General features: G+C 46.3%; 2 protein-coding genes across 5 annotated transcripts; both read left to right on the top strand.

The window, feature by feature from the left end:
- Nucleotides 1-1,322: 1,322 nt before the first annotated feature.
- Nucleotides 1,323-6,452, top strand: IER3IP1 (immediate early response 3 interacting protein 1). The gene is made up of 3 exons (XM_086867468.1): nt 1,323-1,590; nt 3,098-3,199; nt 4,040-6,452. The coding sequence occupies exons 1-3, from the start codon at nt 1,500-1,502 to the stop codon at nt 4,093-4,095; spliced, it is 249 nt and encodes an 82-aa protein (XP_086723594.1). The 5' UTR covers nt 1,323-1,499; the 3' UTR covers nt 4,096-6,452.
- A 172-nt stretch (nt 6,453-6,624) lies between these two features.
- Nucleotides 6,625-20,829, top strand: HDHD2 (haloacid dehalogenase like hydrolase domain containing 2). 4 transcript variants are annotated; one of them, XM_086867467.1, is made up of 9 exons: nt 6,625-6,645; nt 7,488-7,570; nt 8,048-8,119; nt 9,971-10,077; nt 12,160-12,368; nt 14,601-14,685; nt 17,837-18,053; nt 18,802-18,865; nt 19,711-20,829. In XM_086867467.1, the coding sequence occupies exons 4-9, from the start codon at nt 9,977-9,979 to the stop codon at nt 19,812-19,814; spliced, it is 780 nt and encodes a 259-aa protein (XP_086723593.1). In that variant the 5' UTR covers nt 6,625-6,645; nt 7,488-7,570; nt 8,048-8,119; nt 9,971-9,976; the 3' UTR covers nt 19,815-20,829. The 4 variants fall into 4 exon arrangements, with proteins under 4 accessions (XP_086723593.1, XP_023799889.2, XP_086723591.1 ...); XM_023944121.2 differs by lacking the exons at nt 6,625-6,645; nt 7,488-7,570 and adding an exon at nt 7,656-7,718; XM_086867465.1 differs by lacking the exons at nt 6,625-6,645; nt 7,488-7,570 and adding an exon at nt 7,686-7,855.
- The last annotated feature ends 287 nt before the right edge of the window (nt 20,830-21,116 follow it).

Here is a 21,116-nt window from a genome sequence, read left to right as displayed (position 1 = left end):
GTATTGAGAAAACACATAGAAAAACCCCCGGTGTACATAAGACTTAATATCAGTATAAGCTCATGTATTTTTGCATATGCAGTGTTTATGGTGTTTTATTAATTCTACTAGCAGTGGATTGCTGATGATGGGTGGCCAAGGGGGCTGCTCCATGCCGGACGATGTCTCACTGCCAGCTCCCACCACCGGGAGACGCCACGATACCGACGGAGGATGATGAGGATGAGCCTTACTCCCGCTCTGGATCCAAAGGGCACTTGCTACACGGCGAGCGGAGCTTCCCATGTCACAGCCTGCGCTGTGAGGTCCATGGGGCTCCGACAGATCCACGGACCGGCGAAACCCACGGGGCTCCGAAGGACCCACGGACCTGAGAAAACAACGGGGCTCCAAGGGAACCATGGACCCGAGGGACCCATGGATCCAGTGGACCCACTGGGCCCCTAGGAACCCATGGGTATCCGAGGGATCCATGGACCCGAGGGATCCACAGGGCTCCACGGGCTCCATGGACACAAGGGAACCATGGACCCAGTGAACCCAGGATGCTCTGACGGATCAGCGGACCCAAGGAATCCAAAGGTCTCTGAACGACGAATGGACCCGAAGGATCCACAGGGTTCCAAGGGATCCATGGATTGAAGGCATTGACGGATCCGACGGACCCGAGGGGTTCTGATGGAACCACAGGGGTCCGAGGGATCCATGAACCCGAGGCATCCACAGACCCGACAGACCCAACGAGCTCCGAGGGTCCCACAGGGTTCTGAGGGACCCACGGACTCGAGGGGTCCACGGGGCTCCAAAGTACCCACGAGCGTGAGGCATCCACGGATCCAATGGACCCAAGGGGCTCCACGGGACCCGCGGTGTTCCGAGGGACCCACGGAGTCGAGGGATCCACAGGCACCCAAGTGATCCATTGACCAGAGGGATCCATAAATCCAAAGGATCCGGGAGGCTCCAAGGATTCCCAGGGGCACCGAGGGATCTACGGGGCTCTGCGAGATCCGCGGGCTCGAGGGATCCACAGGGTTCCGCCGGACCCGAGGGGCTCCGAGGGATTCGGGGTCCCGAGGGATCCGCGGGCAAACCCAGAGTGGAGCACGGCTGCCGGCAGCAGGAGGCCACGCCCACCAGGACCGGCCCCCAACCAGACCCCGCCCCTCGGGGCGGGAACGGCGCTGCAGGGAGGCCACGCCCCCACAGAGCCACGCCCCATGCGCCCCGGCGCCCCAAGCCGCGCCCCGAATTTGCCCCGCCCCGCAAAGCCCCGCCCCCTCCCCGCACACCCAAGGCGCGGTCGCAGCTGATAGGCCTGCCCCCATAAAAAGCCCCGCCCCTAGCCCCCAGGATGGCTCCGCCCCGGCAGACCCCGCCCCCTCACAACCCGTGAGGGGAGGCTCCGCCCCCAGCCCCGCCACGTCTCTCTCGGGCGCCGCTCCCGATCCTGCTCCCGGTGCCGCTCCCCGTCCCGCCCCGCTCCGCCCCGCTGGGCCATGGCGTTCACGCTCTACTCGCTGCTGCAGGCCTCCCTCCTCATCGTCAATGCCGTGGCCGTGCTGCACGAGGAGCGCTTCCTTCGCCACGGTGAGCTGGGAGGGCCGCCCGGCCTGGGGGGTGGACGCGGTGGCCGCGGCCCCGCCGCCGCTGCTGCCTGCCGGTGGGAGCAGCAGAGTGAGGGGGAGGGGTTTGGGATTCAGGGTGGGTTTGGGCTTTGGGGATGAATTCCCAGCCGCTTCCGTTCTACCTTTGTCTCTCTCTTTCCCCCCCCACCCATAATTACCCTTTTTTCCTGTCCATTTTTAACTGTTTCACGCCCCTCCGTGCCGCGCCTCGGAATGTTCGGTGTCGTGCAAAGGTTTCCTTTATCTTGTGCCTGGTTCTTGATGAGATGGCGGCTCTGGGCCCTTGGGATTCCCAGGGTTGGGCATGCTTGCCCTTCAAAAGAAGCCAAAGCCCTGCAAAACAGAGTAAATCCACCAACAAAGATCTGCAAAGCTGTGGGGGGAAAAAAAATGGCCAATGATCCACAGTTTCCCAGTTCATTGGTGTGGAGAATCCTGACTTCTCCACGTCAGGCTGAGCCAGGATTTTTGGCAGGCGTGCAGAAAGGCATCCCTTTTTCCTACTCCCCGGTTGGATTTGCTTCAAGGGATCTGCTCAGTTTGGGTTTGGGCTTTTCTTTTGCTCTCCTGACGAGCAGCTGGAATTAAAAAAGGGAGATGTGGGAACTAGTGGGATGGGTGAAGCCACTTGTCAGCCTCGTGAGGCTTGGGAATATAGCTCCAGGCTTATCCGAGTGGGAAGCAGCTGCTGGCAAGGCTGGTGAGGGAGACCACTCGCCCACCACCCTCAGTTTGGTGCCTGGGAGATGAGAAAGGGAGAACAAAAATAATTCAAAAGTGGTCTGTGGGGGAAAAATAAACAGAGTGGGCAGTGGATCTTGGGATATTGAAGGCTGCTCCTTGCTCTGCTCCTTCCCAAAATGATAAGGGCTGTAACCAGCAGGTCTTAGAAATCCCTGTACATATCCCTGGTCCCATCATGCTCTGTCTAGGCATTGTAAAACTTCAGGACTTAGAAAAATTCCAAATTTTTTTCCTTGAAAGTTCTAATTTTTTTTTACAGCAATTGCAAAAAATCATCACCCCGATTTTGTAATTTGCACTGTCCGTTTTTCTCTCATGTGGCCTCTTCCTCAGTGCTGAAGCATCATCACTTCACTCCCAGCAGTTACTTGCTGTTTTATTTTTCAAGACTATGAACATGTTGCAGTTGTTTTAGGGTTTATTTTGACAGCTGTTTTTTTTTAAGCCAAGATGAACTCATGTATTACTCTGGGCACACAGGGAACAGTGGCATATTGCAGAGGTGAGGGTTTTTTTTACAGAAACATGGATATTTCATTCCTTAACGTGAGGTTTAGCAGCTTTCACCCTATTGTACTAAAATGTGCTCGTGAAATAAGGCTAATTGGGTTGTCTGTGTTGGTATAAACTACATTCAGGATAAATTGCTCTTAAAAGTGCAGCATTTGTTGTGTGGTTTTGGGGTTTTTTTTCCTAACGTGTGTGTCTGTTTTTATGTGACCCAGTTGGCTGGGGAAGCGATCAAGGGATTGGAGGATTTGGAGAGGAACCAGGAATTAAAGCACAGCTGACAAACCTCATTCGATCAATACGAACCGTTATGAGACGTAAGGGCACAATATTTTCTATTATTATTATTACTATTACAATCTGTAATGTCTTGTTTGTGCACTTATCTGTACTTCCTCTAGGCCTGGACTCTCTGTAAGAGTGCAGGCCTTGCCTGAAGTGCCCTAATTCTAATAAAAGTACAAAAACATTTCCTGCCTCTGGCTTGCATTTCTCCTGCTGGGCTTTTGCCTTCTCTTGGAGTTCAGCAGCTGGGAGGAAGCTTGGTGATCAACCGAAGCGTGCAATTAGTGTCAATCACCTTGTCTAAATCCAGTTTTATGGGAAGTACCGGTGCAGGAAATGTAATTCCGAGTTTCTGAAAGGCAAGCCAGGCTTATGTGCCTCAGAAGATGGAGAAAAATTATACTTAATTTGTAAGTTACTGATAGTTCTTCATTATGAAGAACACCAAAATTAATTTTGTAGATGATGGTAGAGAGGGAGTAACAAATCTTAACCTGTGTTGCCTACCACTCAGTAAAACTCAAAACATTTATTCTAAAGCCAAGGATAGGAACTGAATTTTAGATGGTTCACTTTCATTTGGAGAAAGAATTATTTGTGTTAAAGTTAAAACAAAGAATTAAAGGCTCTGGGTTAAAGTTAAAACAGGCTGTGGAAAAACATTTCTCCTGTTGCTTTCTACTAATGTCTAGTATCCTAGGATTTGAGCCTGGCTCCTTCCACTGCTCCCAGCTTTACATAGGAAAATGAAGTTTATTTCTAAAATTTTGACTGGTCCTGCTCCTTCTCCCAAGGTTTTATGAAGCTCTGTCATTTTGTGATGTGAAAAGGAAAGGTCTCACTATTCATTTCTCTTTTTTTCCCCTCTGCAGTGCCATTAATAGCCCTGAACTCCATCACAATCATTTTCCTCCTGTTGTTCGGTTGAAGACACCCAGTAGAGATCCTTTGGACATCCAAAGAAGCCAGTTGCTGACCACCACTGCTCCGAGTTCCCTGGAATCCAGCATGGTTTAGCTGTCAATCTGACATTCAACTTAAAATAATAAAAGACACTGTTTCTATTTATCCCATTTCCTAATGTTCCCTTGCAGTTTCATTAAGCAGGATCACGGGATCAATGCAACAATGCTGCAAACACATTGGACTGTGACCAGTTCTGTTGCTGCCTGTTCATAGTGTTGATTAATTATTAGAGTAAATGTCATAGGATGTTGCAGTGACTGGCAATGGGCTGCAGCTTTTAAATGCCTCGTTACTCAGGGATGAATTTCCTTCAGTACGCTCTCCAATTTGTTTTTAAATTGAGGAAAATAGCAATCTGTTTGTTTCCATTTCAATTACTACCATGGAACTGTTTAAGAGAATATGAATTAGGCTCTAGAAATGTGTTATAAAGAATACTTGTTATAAAGGATTGAAGTCCAGCTGAGATATAGAGGGAGATAAAACCAGCTGGGTAAAGTCCTGATTCAGGTTAACTGAAGCTTAGTGAAAGCTGAATTTTCCTTCTTTGATTGGGGATTTTTGTCTTCCAAGTCAGTATTTCATACTGATGGTGAAGTCAGTTGAAAATGGGTGCAATTGCAGTGCAAAACTGAAAAAAAAAATAAATTAAAAATTAAAAAAAAAAAAGCTGTACCTAGAGCTGGGTAACTCTCTGTTAACTTTGGGGATATTAGTGATTAACATTTGTTACTTTTCTGTCAAGGATTGTTATTATACTTTTTAAAATATGTATTAAACTTATGCGTGGTGATTACTGTGGTTGAAGTGGGGAACCATTTGTATTCTGAGCTTTCCGGGAAACAATACAGGGAGGTGAATACCCTGTGCTTTTCAAATGCATTTATTTGTGAAAAATCTGCGAATTTGCAGCCTTTTCTGTTACTGCTCCTTCCCCTGCCCTCCATCATCATCATCATTTGTTAAATTAACAGCTTTAAAAGTGCAACTGTGTGTGTGTGTGTGACTTAGCAGTTCTGTGCAGAGAATGCTGCTAATTGCTTTCCTACCAGGTCTCATCTCAATTAAGACTGCTGAGTTAGGTCTGAATTGGAGAAGGTGATTCTCTTGTATCCTTTTAGAGAAGTTAGAATTCTTTGTCTGTTCCTCTGCTAAAGTGTGCTCCCTAAATTTTGAAGAGGAGAGGTCGAGGGAAACCTGTCAGTTTCATTATTTTAAAGCAGCTTAGTCAATCATCTTTTCTCCCGATGTCTTGATGACTAAAGCATATGCTGTTGTATATGAAGAATCTGTAAAATGTAAATGCATTTAATCATCTTCAGTCACAGTTTTTTGCAGAGTAAAGTGCATCCAGGAGAAGAGTTTTATGTTTTTTTCCTTTTTTCTTAGTGATTTTTGTAAATAAATCCTAAATTTGCAAGTTAAGCACTCTCTTTCCTAACAATCTGTGTACAGTGGGGATATCTCAAAACTCTGCTTCATCCTGTTCCAAATACCAGAGTTATTGCTCTTATATGAAATACATCATTTTCCCCTCATCTCTGTGGCACTTGGCAGTATCATGTCTCTGCTGTGGAGCTGTGTTTTGGTTTATGTAGCAAACCCAATGAAACGTGGTAACGCTGTCCTGAGGTAGAACAGGATCTTCAGGATCTTTAAATTTTAAAACGTGTGGATCTGTTACAAGTAACTCCTTTACGGTGATCTTTGTGTCAGTCAGAGGTGATGAGTGTTACAAATACATATATTGGCTTCTCACAAAATACTGAAATGGATGTTATATATATATATAATTTTAAAGTAATTTTACATTAGTTTTTTATTTCTATTAACTGAACTTGGGCAAAGTAGTGGAATAGCTGGTGGTTATGCTTGAACTGCTGCTCGGTTGGGATAACATCCGATGCACACATGATGAAGACCCCTGCTACTGCTATGCCAACAAACACACAGCTGTTAAACTTCACTTGATTTTTGTCTCCTATTGCCCTTTATTAAATTTTTATTTTATTAAAATTTTACCAGGAAAGTGCAGCTCATTTTTCACAACGAGGGTCCAGCCTGGCTCAGTTTTCACAGATCTGTCTTCCGTGGAAATGGGGCAATCTGTGTGTGGAACATTTTGTATTCCTGTGAAATTTTTTTGGAGAGAAAAGCAGCAGTTGATGTTTGCGTGGCTGTGGCACTGGAAGCGAGTGCCGAACTGTAACTCCATTTCTGCCTCTGTTGACTGTCAAAACTTGATTTGTTCTTACTGAAATAAAAGTGAATACTAAAGATTGCAAGCAGCAGCTTCAAAATAAAACGGGTGAAAAGTGATTTTGTCCTTGCTGTGCTTCCAGAGGGGCTGCACGCATGGGCAGAGCCAGCTGGGCACGTGCAGAGAGAAGGAGCAGCAGGAATCCCACGTTGGAGGCAAAACTGGGACGAGTTCCACCTGACAGTGAAAAATAGCGATTCAAAGTGGGGCAGCAGCCAAGGTCCAGGTGTGCAGGTACCAAGCAGAGAGAGGGCGAGGGGAGTGCAGGGACAGCCGGGGTCTGTCCCCTCCTGTGGCTTCCAGCACTTCTGGAACAGCTCTGCAGCTTAAACTGCAAAAAAACATGGAACATGCAAAATAAAGTTATTACATATATATATACACACCTTATATAGTAGTACATATATACATATATACCCCTTAGTAGTAGTTTGTAAATATATATATGTTACATTTATAGATTAAAATTCATATTACAAAAATATATAAATGTGTATAAATGTAGAATTATAAGCATAAAAATTTATTTATATATTCTTTGTGAATAATATAAGCGGATTAGTCACTATGGACATATCATGAATGTAATTTAAAACATTCAATTGTAGATATATAATGGGAATAATTTATTCCCAGTATCATATATATATATATATATATACACACACTAGTTATCATGGATATATTGTGGGTATTATGTATCCATATATAGATATATATATATAGATATATAGATATAACATTTTGTATATAACGTTTATATAAGTATAAATATATTTATAATAGTAATATCGACATATGGATATACTATTATATATAATAACCATACAGGACATGGTATATTCATAATATACAGATTATTTATATATTATTGATAATGGTTTATGGCTATCCATAATGTATGATTACGGACATAAACATGTCCATATAGGATATAAGGAATATAATTTACATGATTATGATCATATCCACATATGATATGATTTTAAATTGTATATCTAGGATAAGGAGGCTGTAACAGGTAAAATGATAGGGATATAATGGATAGAACGGGTGTAATTTTTACAATTTATAACCATACCCATGTCACGAAGCCCTCAGGGCCCTGCGGGCTGCCCCCGCGCTGCCTGTCGCGACTGCCGGACGGCGACCGGCGAGAGGCCCGCTGAGGGCTGAGGTCGGTGTTTATTTATGACAATAATCATTACCTTTTGTTTTTCGTTTGCCGCGCTGGCGGCGGGCGGGCCCGGCGCGGGGCAGGGCGGGCGCGGCTCTGCCAGGACCCCGCGGCGGCGGGCAGAGCGCAGCGGCGGCGGCGGGAACGGGTCAGTGCCGGGGGAGCCACGCTCCCTGCTACCCCCTCTCCTCCGCGTGGGCGCGTCCGCCGCACTCGGCCGCGAACGGGCGGGCGGAACCATCCGCGGCAGGAAAAGGGGAGCTCGCGGAGGTCGCGACTCCCCCGGTAGGGAATGGGCCAGCCCGTGTGCCCGTTGTGAGCTGGTGGGAAGGGGCGGTACCATCCGCGCGAGACGGGGGTGTTGTGGGACGGGAGGGCACATCTCTGTGCTATCAGAATCCTTCCATCGAGCATATGTATTCCAGAGACATATATAACCATATCTATTTTTATAGAATTTATCCCTCTTTCCCTTAGGTTCTGTCTTGTTGTGTTCCTCGTGTCCTTGTCCCAGAGACCGGGGCTGGGGGGTCCCTTTGTCCTGACAAGGTGAGTTTTCTTTGGGAATGTGATTATGAAAACGGTGATTCTGGAGGCCTTTTAGGACTTCTTCGGCACTTCATGAGCTTTTTCCTTAAAATTAGGCTGTGCTGGAAACTGGCTCTTCAGATAACTTCCATATTTCCCAGATAAATATACTGTGAACAGGAGAAGCAATGGAAATGTAGGGCAAAAATAAAATAACAGTAACAGTAGTAGTAATAATAATAATAATAGTAGTAGTAAGTTCTGTTGAAATTGATGAAGCTCGTGTAGGAGTTCTCAGCTGTGTGTTCTCAACATGTAATTTTTGATTTCATATCAACAGACATACAGTAAAAGAAGCACTTTTATTTTGAGAGGCAGCATGAATAATGGTAGTGGAATATCAAAATTTCGTGGTGTGTGTGTTTGTGTGTGTGTGGTGAGCCTGAGACAGCAGGTTCACATGACCATTTATAAAACTGTCTGCAAACATAAAACTGACAGAAATTTATTAGGGAAGGTTCCAGTCATGTTGTTGACTACTCCTCTTGACTTGTGCTTTTTTAAAGTATAAACATGCTACATGTTGTCTTTAACCAAACCAGCTGAACAGAAAATTGTGGTCACTTGTAGGGTTGGCAGATCCCAGAACGGTTTGGGTTGAAAGGGACCTTAAAGCCCCTCCAGTGCCACTCCTGCCATGGCAGGGACACCTTCCAGTGTCCCAGGCTGCTCCAAGCCCTGTCCAGCCTGGCCTTGGACACTGCAGGGATGCAGGGGCAGCCCCAGCTGCTCTGGGCACCCTGTGCCAGGGCCTGCCCACCCTCCCAGCCAGCAATTCCTTGCCAATATCCCAGCTGGGCCTGCCCTCTGGCACTGGCAAGCCATTGCCTGGGTGCTGGCCCTCCATTGCTTGGTAATGGTCTCTCTCTGCCTTTCCTGTCAGCTCCCTCACACACCAGAAAGCCAAAATCAGTTCACCCCAAAGCTTCTCTTCTATAATCCCAACTCTCTCAGCCTTTTCAGATGGTCGTTGTCTATTGATAGGAGAAAATCTTGCAGTATTGGTGCTGTATTGGACATTTTCTGAGAAACAGCTCCTCAGACTTGTTAATGGAGCAAAATTCAGTGCTTGCAGCACACGTGAGGGGAAGTGTTTGTTTTTGGAAACAGGTGTTTGTTTTTCTTTAGCCAGGTGACTCAAACATCAGGTCTCTGTTCCTTCCCTGGTACCTTTACCCTTCAAATGCTGGGTTTTATTTTGGGCTGAGTCTGTGGAACCAGAAAAACAGGGCCTGGCTGTCCCTTTTGCAGGACCCTTCAAGATGCTAGATATGTGTGAGTCCTTAGAGCTTCCAGGCTAAAAATCTGCAAAGTCCTGACTGTTAGCACCAAGCAGCCTCAGAGTGGATGTGGTGTGGGCTGCATCACCATAGGTGTCTCTTGCAAAAATAAGAACAACAAAATCCACTTTGGCAGAGCATTTTGAGCTTTACAGCCAGAGCACTGTGTCTCTGTTTTCACTGTTGGTGTAGCTGGGACTTGCTGAAATATTCTTGCTGAACTGACCAATATTGCCTTGAGCCAGCAATCCCAGACCTTCTCCCCAGCACCCTTGAGTCATTCAGAGAACTTCATTTTATTTTGTTTTGATGCACGTCAAGAACGAACCTGATTCCCACAGGGTCTTTTGGATAAAAACACCACCCCATCAATTATATGGGTTTTTAAAAAAATTCTTCCTTTTATCCCCCAACCCAGAAGGGCTTATTTCATATGGTGAGTGATGTTGGCAGCAGTGAGGTGCTTGTGGAGCCCCTGGCTGCTGTCCCTGCTGTGTGCTCAGTGCTCTGGGGCTCCCTTTGCCTGTCCCAGGGCGCGATGTCGGCGCGGCGCGCGCTGAAGGCCGTGCTGGTGGATCTCAATGGAACCCTCCACATCGAGGACTCGGCCGTGCCAGGAGCCCAGGAGGCCCTCAAAAGGCAAGTTTCCCCTCTTTTGTTTAGGTTTTCTCTGGGAGGTTGTGTTTTTGCTGATTGCTCAGAGGGGTGGGTGAGTGGGGCAAGCACGTGGACAAATCCTTCACCCTGTGTTAATGCCAGGAGAGCTCAGCAAAGGGTGGGGATAGTGGTGTCACCCTGCTGCTTTCCTCAGTGGCTCCTTCTGTGTTTTCTAAGCCTTTTATAGACGTAAACCCCCCCAATATTCAAGGTCTCTCCACTGATTCACATGTGAGACAGCCGTAGCCAAAGTGGAGTTCAGGTGAATTACCCCAAAATCAGTTCAGCTGAACTGTTCCTGATCGTCTGTCAGATCTTTTAGATCTGTGCTGAGATAAAGTGGGATAGCAAAGCTTGGTCTAGCGAGCAAGGCAACCTCTGCAGAGTTCTCATTTCATTCAGACAAGGCTTTTCTCAGTTATTACTGTTTTTATAGTCTCCTTCTGCTAGGTAGACAACCTCTTTTTTATTTTCTTTTGTAGGAATTTCAACACATTAATAACCAGGACAGTTAACTCTTTCTCTTGTGGTGAAAGGGTGCCTAAAGACACTGAGGCACAGCAAAATTATTTATTCCAACCAAGTCAGTGATGAAATAGGACACATGATCCCAGGAATGTGTGGTGTGGAGAAGATGTCTTGCAATGGACGAGATAAAAATCCCAAAATGAGAGTTGATATTGTGGTGAATGAAGGAGGACACTTTAAGGTTCTGGGTCACTAAAGATTAATCAGGATTTAGGAGCAGAACTGAACTCTGTACTGGAGCTGAATGGGCTGCTAAGGGTTTTACACAGCTGGACTGTCGCTCAGAGGAGAAGTTCACAGAGGGATTAGGAAGCTGCATTTCCCACAGGTAATGCTGTGGAAATTATGATGTCCTTAAGACATAAAACTGCAAGGAAGTAAAAAACTGGTGAAACACTGGCTACTCATTCATTGCCCTTTCAGTCACTGCACCATGTTTCCTGCTGCAGGGAGAACTAGTGCCAGGTGAGAGTCAGTGTTCTTGAAAATCCATATAATATATGTGTGCTGTCACAGCTATGGAGAGCAGCTGTCAGAGAATACCCAGGTCTTTTGGCTCAGAGTTTTGGAAAAAATTATCATCCCACTCTCTTTTCTGCCAGTCCATGTCCCTGTCCTTCCAAAAGAGAAGCTGGAAGGAATGACATGCAGCTTGCTTAGGGAATAAATGAAGGGATACATATTTTAGGGTTACTATGCTCATTGGGGTCCAGAGGGAAAAATAATTTTAATTTTTGTTTTATTATCAACCAGGGGACATTTTAACCAGCTCATACCTGTGAAGGGCTGGTATAAAATGAGATAAACAGGAGAAGGAAGTGGCAGGTGCAAGTCTCCATTCTGATGTTCTCCACACAGTCCTGATGCCTGTGTTTGTTCCTATAGCAACAGAGAAAGTGATAGTGGGGGAATAATTAAAGGGAATGCTGCTGAAACTGTCACTTAAAATTATTTGATTGTTTGGTAGCATTTACTGTCAGCACAGGGCAATAATGTGGTTTTATGTGATACTGGTTTTCCTCAGGAAAGGGGGAAATGGCTGCAGAAGCTGACATAAAACCACCACCAAGGTAACACAGGCTCCTGGAGCATCCTGAACGAGCCACAGCTGCTGGGAAATTCACCCAGCAGTGGAGTTCAATACATTAATTCAGCAACAAGATTCTTTTGTTTGCTTATTTTGATCAAGAAGAGGGACTGGGTTATTTATTGTGCAGAAGGAATAAAAAGGCTTTTCAAATTAGTTATCATAGATATGCTGGCTGCTGCTGTGAAGAGGGAATTGGAATCACTGTTTTCCTCAGGATTTGTTTTTTTTGTGGTAGATGAGGGAGAGGAGGGGAGGATGACTTGTCTTGGTCTGGGAGGCATAATTCTTGCTGTCTCTTCCACATCACAGCGGTGTTTTGTGTGGCACCAGTCTTCTGTGTGGTCTTTTGGTCTGCAGCCTTTAGGGCTGTTTTTAGCCTCAAAGAGGAGCACTGGTGTGAGAACAGGAGGAGCCTGTGTCCAGTTTTCCCCCTCTGTGCCCCGCAGGCTGCGCAGTGCCCCGGTGACCGTCCGGTTTGTGACAAACACCACCAAGGAGAGCAAGAGGGACCTGCTGGAGAGGCTGACGGGGCTGGGCTTCGACATCGCGGAACACGAGATCTTCACCTCCCTGACAGCAGCCAGGAACCTCCTGGAGCAGCAGCAGGTGCGGCCCCTGCTCCTGGTGGATGATAAGGCCCTGCCTGATTTCACAGGTGAGGTGCTCAGGAAGCAGCTAAGGAGTGAGAAACAGTTAATGCTGCTCATTAACAGCGAAGGAAACATTGTGCTCTTGGTCATCTATAGACCACCAGCCATGGTGGAGCCTGAAAGGTGGAATTTTTCAGGGTCATAAATGTCCTGTCTTCATTTTAAATCAAACATTGAACAGCCTAAATTATATTTTCTTGAGGAGCAGTGGAAATGGCAGCCAAGGCCTTCAAATAGTCAGGCATTCACGTAAAACTCAATGCTTTCCATTCATTTCCAGTGCAAAATATAAAGTCATAGTTATCACTAGGTAATGATTTATTGGCTTTATTGGACCTACCAGTGCTGATTTTTTTCATAGCAAATATATGTCAATCTGTGCAGTACCTGCCTTCCAACAGAGGTTTTACTCATAAAGAGCTGAAAAACCAGTGTGTAGGCACACACAGCAGGCTGTTTCTCTGTTAAGTTATTATTGAATGCAAAATCTCCAGGCAATTATTGCTTATCTTATACTGAACATTTAGGTTTCACCCCTTGGTACTTGGATACATTCACTGGTGGCACAAGGTTCATTGCCCTGACTCCTCTAAATTCTTCTTCCTAAAGACTTGGTTAAAACCTGCTTTGCTTTCAGATGCTCCCATTTCCCTCCCTCAGCAGGAAGGGGAGCAGAAAGTGATGTGTTCTCACTTGGGCATCAAGAGTAGCAAAGATACCCATGTTTTTAACATACTTAGACTTGAAAACTGTGTACATTACATGAAAATTTCTTTATTTAAAGTCAAGACAGCAAAAGTATGGATGGCTTGGCCTGATCTTGCCTTAAAACTGAAATATTTGGGCTGTGTCATTTAAGTAGGTTCCAATCTTGCCCAGATCTAGGAGTTTCCTGTTAAATTTTGGTGCCATATTTGGTGCCAATTTTGGTCAGAAATCTTCAGAGATGTCAATGTTCAGGAGTGAAGCCTCTGTGAAAGAGCAGTGAAACCTGGTGATCTGTTCTACCTAACATCATATCCAGAGAAATGTGCCCCCAGCAATATTCTGTATTTGTGCTCCCAGGAAGGTGCTCCTGTGTGAGAAACAGCAGCAGCAGCAGCTCCTCTTTCACTGACAGCATTTAAATCAGCTCGGTCTCCATGGTTTTGGGATCTTTCCATTAGTTTTTCAGCAGCCAATGCTAATTTTGTACAAGATGGCACAAACAGGGGTATCTTGGGGGCACATCTGTATCGCTTGGGTCTGGAGTGGGTTGTTTTGTTTGTTTTTGCTGCAAGGGTTTTGGCTCGCATTTCTTCCTTGCTGCTCTTAGAACATTTCAGTACAGTGGAGAGTGCTTCAGATTCCTCTTAATGGCTCCTATTGAGCTGTTCTTGGCTAATCTTCTGTTAGAGTTGGTCACAGGCAGATGAAGGAGCCCTTTCCTGTTTTAAGGACACAGAAGCTTCCACAAATCCTCCATGGCACCTCTGAATGGATGTTCTGCTGGCTGGGCTACCTGAGGGACGTGCAGCAGGAGACCTCAGCCAGCAGAGCCAGCCAGGAGCTCTGGCTGTCCTGGGAAAGGTGCAGAGGGTTTGAAGGTGGAACAAAATCCTCAGTGAGTGCAGGATGCAGCTGATAACATGCTGTTAGTAGAACCCTCCTGCTGGTTCTGCTTCCACTGCTGGTTCTGTCCAGGGGTGGGACTGCAGTTCTCAAGGGCCCTAATCCACTTTGAAAAAAGACATTCCAGAAAAGCCCAGATTAATCTAGAGTAACAACTGCTGGGCCGTGCTGCAGTGCCATATTTATTGTCAGAATCAGATGCTAGGAACAACAGTCAGTGTGACTCCTGTGACTAGAGGGAAAAAAGCTGGATGGGATTCACTTGAATTCCTGCCTTACTGTCTTACAAAGCACCTAAATATATGTAGAGAGGGATTCTCAGATGGCAAGCAGTCATTCAGCTAAAAGAGGGATTTTTGTGTCCTGCTGCATTTCAGTGGGAGCAGTGACAGAATCATCCCACAGCTGCTGTTAAGACTGTCCAGCTCCTGGAGGATGGAATAGACCAGCACCTTTTCCACAGATGCTTTCTTCATCTATAAAAGACATAAAAGCAGAGTCTGTGATATGACTGTGTCGGAAAATGCTTGTTTTTGCCTTAAAGTGATTAAACACACTTTGCTGACTGTGGGCTGCTAAGTGTGAATTAAATCCTGCCTGCTCAGAGTCTTGTTCTGATTTCCCAGGGATTGGCACGGATAACCCCAATGCAGTGGTGGTGGGACTGGCTCCTGAGCACTTCCACTATGAGATGATGAACAGAGCCTTTCGGTAAGGCAGCCCCTGGCAGGGGGTGGAGTGGGGGCTGTCTTGTGCTGGGCTCTCTTCTCTTTCTGGGAGGAAAAGGGTGGTAGGAAAGTCACACATTATTGTGCCACAATATATGTACCACATTATTAGTGGCAGCATGTGAGGGAGCCACTAGTCTTGGTGGATTTGGGTTCTTCACCAGGATCTTCAGGCAGTCCAGACCTTATTTTTACAGCTTTCAGTCTAAATAAACTGCAGAAGTGCTGTCTTCTGAGGGGAAAAGTTAGTAATTCATCAGGGGGAAGTACAAAAAAACAGGGATGTGGGGAAGCATTCACAGAATTATTTTGGTTGGAAAATACCCCCAAGCACTTCAAGTACAACCTGTGACCAAACCCCACCTTGTCACCAGCACAGAGCTCTGAGTGCCACCTCCAGGGATGGGAGCTCCAACACCTCCCTGGGCAGCTCATTCCAACACCAGACCACCCTTTCCATGGGGAAATTCCTCATGTCCAGCCTGTACCTGCCCTGGCCCAGCTGAGGCCATTTCCTCTTCTCCAAGAGGAGAGGCAGATTCTGTGTTAAAAGCCCAGCCTTCAGAACCTGTGTGCTACAGGGAATGAAATCCAGTATTTAGGGCAGGTTATTCCTTACCTGGCTAATGCAGGATATCCAGCAATATCTTCTGAAGTATCTTCTATTCAGGAGTGGCCAGCACAACTTGTTGGGCCAGGTGGACTATGGAGCTGATCTTGAGTGTTTTATTTTTGCCTCTAGGCTGAGGAGTAAGTCAGATAGACTCCATCTGTGACCACCCCTGAGCCAGGCTGCAACAGTGTGTGCAGAGCCACGTGTCCTTCTCCTTCTGGCTTGACTCCACACTCTTGATTTTAGCTTGAAAAATCTTCAGCTTTCAGACACTGGATGTGAGCCTGTAGCTGAGTGATGTGTGTGATGAGCCCTTTCCCATCTTCGCTCACAAGATGATGGCTACCACACAGCTTTGCACCTTGAAATCCAGTGAAAACCCAGATATCAAACACCTTAACCTGTCTTCATAAAATTTGAAGAGGGAGTATCGAGTACTGCCCACAAGTGTCTTAGGGAGGTTTCTTGGAGTAGGAGGCCGATGCTGTCCTCATCTGCTGCCAATTCTGTGTTACATCAACAGATGTTGACCCAAACTGACCCTGCCTGCCTTGTTAGTGAACTTTGCTGAAGGCATTGATTTGGGTTTTTACTTTGGGTCATGTGTGGACTCAATTTCACAACTGCATGAGCTTAACCTATTGAGTTATCCCAGTGCTTACATCATTAAACTGATTCATATTTCTGTCCTGAATATATTAGTTGTTGAATAATACCCATTTTTTGCTTCGGGCTGAATATCAGGACACGTAAAAAAGCCCAGGATGGGCTTTGTCTGACCTGTAACACCTCACTGGTTTCTTCTGGGTGTTTCCCCCAGTCTTCTGTAGAGGATAAACTTTTGCTGGTCTCAGTTCTGTTAGGCCTGATGGAAGCACTGACCACTGGCACTTTCTCTTCTTGTTGAGCCTTGCCCTATTCCTTCTCCTTTACTCAGATAATTAAGTCACTTGGGATTTGCATTGAAATTGGAATTGCATTGGGATTGCAGAACTCTGAGGTGAATCTGATTAAATGCAGGTATCTAAGCGCAGGTTCCTGTGCTGTGCTGTGTCTGTGCTGGTGATCTGGGCTCTGGAGGGATAAGGGAGGCACTTCAGGGCATTTTTTTACCTAATAGTGCTTAAAATAGGACAGTTGAACTGTGCCCTAGGAGAGCCTTTTCCTCTGCACTGACTGTGAGGAGCCCAGGCTGACTAATTACGTGGCAGGCAACTATTCCATTGACACCCAACATTAACTTAGGTAAATCTAACCCAACATGAGTCCCAAAACGAGATTCACAGAGTCTGGCCGTTCTCCAGGCACCACTTGAAATGACTGAGACTAAATTTCTCTTCCTGTGTAAGTGGGATTTTGATGCCATGTTTAAGAGAATTCTCTCAGGTGAGATCTCTTGCAAACTGCTGAACGTAGTGGTTGTAGTGATGCTGTCAGATTAAATTTTCCTGTGTCCTAGAGGCATCTTCCCATCATGAACATGTCTGGCTGCTCACAGAAGCACAACCCAGCTCTCTTCTTGTTCAGCTTGCTTTAGAATGCATCGATTCAATAGGAGTGTTTTGTGATAATTAAGTGAAATGAAATATCATTTATGTCCTGCTCAGAGCTTCCAGGCTGCTCTGCAGACATCCTCCAAGGAGAATCCAGTTCACCTCAGCCAGCCTCTTACAACAGGGGCAAAGGAAGACTTTGTTTTCTTAAAGGCTTTTGTTTTGTTTAATTTTGTAAATCAGAGGTTAAGGGGAAAATGAATCCTCCTTTCTGCCCTGAGAATAACAGCCAGTGTTTCACACTGTTGTGATAAAGATTGGAACGACCTGCATTGCCTGGAGAAAATGTAAAATCAAAGGGGAAAGGTTTGGCAGTCCAGATGCTGTCTGGAGAGCTCTTGTTGCACTGAGACTTGGGAGGAGGGGAGAACTGCAGTAATAGTGCTGTGCTTGGTGGACCAGGAGAATTCCTCTAGTGCAGCACCCACACAGCTACCCTTTGCTGCAGGACAGGGGGGTTTGCAGTGTCTGCTGCAAGGAAAATCTGCAGGGCAGATAACAGAAATGTGAGAACCAAAGATGAGGTGCAGGTTCTGTGGAAGCAAACCTGCTCAAACTCCCAGGGTTAGCGGGGAAATTCCGAGGGACGTGAATGTGTCAAATGGCTTTGAGGTTTTTTAATGTAACTTTTTACTGTAATTCCTTCAAAGCTAAAATATAAAGTTAAGGTCAAATGTTTCATCCTGTACCTGTAAGAAATTGTTCCCTGTGAGGGTGGTGAGCCCTGGCACAGGGTGCCCAGAGCAGCTGTGGCTGCCCCTGGATCACTGGAAGTGTCCAAGGCCAGGCTGGACAGGGCTTGGAGCAGCCTGGGATGGCAGGCAGGGGGTGGAACTGGATGGGCTTTAAGGTCCCTTCCAAGCCAGATCATCCTGGGATTGCGTGAAAGCCACTTGAGGCCTTCTGTTGTAAATATAATTCCTTTAATATAATTTTTGTACTCTCTTCTTCATTCATTCATTCTTTAGGTTGATTTTGGATGGCGCGCCTCTCATAGCGATCCATAAAGCCAGGTATTTCAAGAAGAAGGATGGCCTGTGTCTGGGACCTGGACCTTTTGTGACAGGGCTGGAGTATGCCACGGACACCAAAGCCACCGTGGTGGGGAAGCCAGAGAAGACTTTCTTCCTGGAGGCTCTGCGGGGCACTGGCTGTGCCCCCGAGGAGGCCGTCATGATTGGAGATGTACGTGGGCACCAACCCTCCTCACCTGCCCAGCTGCCAGTGCTGCCCTCCGTGGTGGGCAGGGCCTGCAAAGGGGGGTTCCAAAGGATGGAACTGTCATTTCTAGAGAGAAAACTGAGCTGGGGAAGGGGCTGGAGCCCCTTCAGGAGCGGCTGAGGGAGCTGGGAAAGGGGCTCAGCCTGGAGAAAAGGAGGCTCAGGCGGCCCTTGTGGCTCTGCACAAGTCCCTGCCAGGAGGGGACAGCCGGGGGGGTCGGGCTGTGCTGCCAGGGAACAGGGACAGGAGGAGAGGGAACGGCCTCAGGCTGGGCCAGGGGAGGTTTAGAGGTTTAGATGGGATATTAGAGAAAAATTCTTCATGAAATAGGAGTTTTAGCACTGACACAGGCTGCCCAGGGCATTGGTGGAGTCCCTGTCGCTGGAGGGCTTTAGAGCTGTGTGGATGTGGCAGTTGGAGACATGGGCAGTGCTCAGGAATGGTTGGACTCGATCTTAGAGGGACTATCCAACCTAACCAATTCCATCAAAGTTCACAGGATTTAGTGTGTAATCCATGGGGGTTTCTCTCTGACTTCAGTCACTACTTGATCAGGCAGAGAGCACATAGAAAACCACTCCTGTGACAGTGTGACTGATAGGGTAGCTGAAAGATGTGACTCTGTGTCGCTGCTTTTAAGTGATGTGCCAAGCAGGAAAGGTTATGGAAGTGTCTGTGCCCACTAACCCAGTGCTCTCCTGCTGTGTCCCAGGACTGCAGGGATGATGTTGGTGGTGCCCAGCAGGCAGGCATGCGTGGGATTTTGGTAAGGACAGGTAAGTACTCAATGGATCGGTTGTTTCAGGAGACAGTGGTGCCTTCAGGGATCTCACCCTGTGCCCAGAAATGAAGGTGTTCTGGGGCCAGCCCTGCTGTGTGACAGGGGTCACACATCATGCTGGGGTGGTACAGAGGCAGCCTGTCAGCCAGGGCTAAAGCACAGCACAGACCCCAGCTGATGGCAGGGTGACCAAAGTCATAGATGGGGACAGCTGCTCTTGTAGGTGTGAATTTTTGCTGACTCAAAAATCCAGAGGGGTAATCAAAGAACAGAGGGAACTGTTACTGTCACACTGTAGTGATAGAGCAGGGAGTACTGGGTTCGGAATGAAAGACATGAAATTTAGGTTAGAGATTTTAGGAAGAAATTCTTCTCTGTGAGGGTGGGCAGGCCCTGGCACAGGGTGCCCAGAGCAGCTGGGGCTGCCCCTGGATCCCTGCAGTGTTCAAGGCCAGGCTGGACAGGGCTTGCAGCAGCCTGGGACACTGGAAGGTGTCCCTGCCATGGCAGGAGGTGGGACTGGATGAGGTTTAAGGTCTCTTGCAACCCAAACCATTTTGGGATTCTATTATTATTATTATTAAGAACCTACAATGTGGACATTTGCCAGTACAGCAGAGTGAACCAGTGCAATTAACACTAGTTTTGATCCAGAGCTGCCCCTGAAGGAGTCTCTAGTAGGACTCAGCATTTGTTTAGGGAAGCTCTGTGGGATGTTTTTTGCCCAGATGGGCATTTTCCTGCTTGGTACTGCCATGACAAGGCTGTAGTTTTCTGGGTGGGAAAAACAGGGTACTCAGATGAGTTTGGTAAAGGGATCTTTGTGTTAATCTGTTACAGGTAAATACCGTCCAGCAGATGAAAACAAAATCAACCCAGCTCCCTACTTAACCTGTGAGAGTTTCCCAGAGGCAGTGGAACATATCCTGAAGCAGATGCTGTGAGAAAGGGAACAGCTAGCTTGAAAAAACTTCTGTTTCACACCATTTCCTTCATTCTTGCTTCAGAAATTGAGGTCCCAAGATCAGTGCATGCATGGCATCCATCAGAGGCCACCCTGGGCTGTGAGGGGCAGGGGATCCTTGTGGGCCCAGCACAGTCACACACACAGGGAGTGGTGGCAAAATTTTCTTACTTTCACTTTTCAAAGAATACCTGATGAAAAGCCACGTCTGGGAAGTGTCACCTTCTGCAGAATAAGTTAAACTGAAAACATTCAAGTAAACAAAGCTCAAACACCAACAGAGCCTCAGTGGGCCTGTAGTGATTTCACTGATGTTTCTGTTCTGCTCTGACTTAAAGGTAGAGATTATGCACGTTTAGAAGTGATTCTTAAATGAAATTATCATCATCGCTTAATAATAACTACTGTGGCTGTCTTTCATTAGAACAGATCCTGTTATTTGCTTTTCAAATTTTACATAAAATTAAAAACTGTCAGCATTTTACAGATGTTTTAATTAGATGCTGTTATTAAAAAGAATGATGCAGAAACAAAACTCTGGTATTAAATGCCTTAGAGACTGTGACTTTTTAAAATTAGGCTTCAGCAGGGTCCTATTAATGCTACAGTTGCAAAATTTCACTGTTGTTGGGGATTTTTTTGTTTCTTTTTAATGTTATGGAAAAAATCCTTCACAAGCCATGGGGACAGATTCCAGTTTTTACAGTTGGTTAGCAGAGTTGTAAAATGAAATTTAATTCTGTAGCGTGCAATGCTTTTCCTATGCACTGCATCCCCCAATATGAACCAACTTCGTAATGACAGTAAATGGCTTTTCTGGTCCATTTGCAAACTGTAATAATCAAAGTCCTTTACAGTTGTTTTACAGTGCTCCTGTGTGTTAAATTATTAGATTGTAATTATGCATTACTGGAGTATTAACCTTATTGAAAATACAGTTTTGTGTTAATGAGCCATGCTCGTTCTTGTTAAACAAAACCATGGTGATGAATGAATTCCTCATGTGTCAGTGTCTCTCTGCAGCCTCCCTTGGTGGGTGGTTACTACATTCAGATTTAGTCTCTCTCAGGAACAGAATGGGTGGATGGAGGAGATGTTGCAGTAGAAACACAAGAATGAATCACAGAATCATTTAGGCTGCAAAAGCTGTCTAAAGTCATCAAATCCAACAATTCCCCCAGCACTGCCCAGGTCACCACTGACCCATGTCCCCAGGTGCCACACTCATACAGCTTTTAAATCCCTCCAGGGATGGGGACTGCACCACTGTCCTGGGCAGATC

Source organism: Cyanistes caeruleus, chromosome Z (genome assembly GCF_971803275.1).
Source record: "Cyanistes caeruleus chromosome Z, bCyaCae1.hap1.1, whole genome shotgun sequence".
In the NCBI taxonomy this organism is placed as follows: domain Eukaryota; kingdom Metazoa; phylum Chordata; class Aves; order Passeriformes; family Paridae; genus Cyanistes; species Cyanistes caeruleus.
The sequence above is the reverse complement of the archived record's forward strand: the minus strand, read 5'-3'. Positions and strand labels throughout refer to the sequence as shown.

Bases quoted from the DNA above. Each gene is read 5' to 3' on its own strand.
- IER3IP1 (XM_086867468.1), top strand. From the start codon at position 1,500: ATGGCGTTCACGCTCTACTCGCTGCTGCAGGCCTCCCTCCTCATCGTC. The intron at 1,591-3,097 runs GTGAGCTGGGAG...TATGTGACCCAG, and splicing joins GGAGCGCTTCCTTCGCCACG to TTGGCTGGGGAAGCGATCAA. The intron at 3,200-4,039 runs GTAAGGGCACAA...TCCCCTCTGCAG, and splicing joins AATACGAACCGTTATGAGAC to TGCCATTAATAGCCCTGAAC.
- HDHD2 (XM_086867467.1), top strand. From the start codon at position 9,977: ATGTCGGCGCGGCGCGCGCTGAAGGCCGTGCTGGTGGATCTCAATGGA. The intron at 12,369-14,600 runs GTGAGGTGCTCA...CTGATTTCCCAG, and splicing joins GGCCCTGCCTGATTTCACAG to GGATTGGCACGGATAACCCC. The intron at 18,054-18,801 runs GTACGTGGGCAC...GCTGTGTCCCAG, and splicing joins AGGCCGTCATGATTGGAGAT to GACTGCAGGGATGATGTTGG.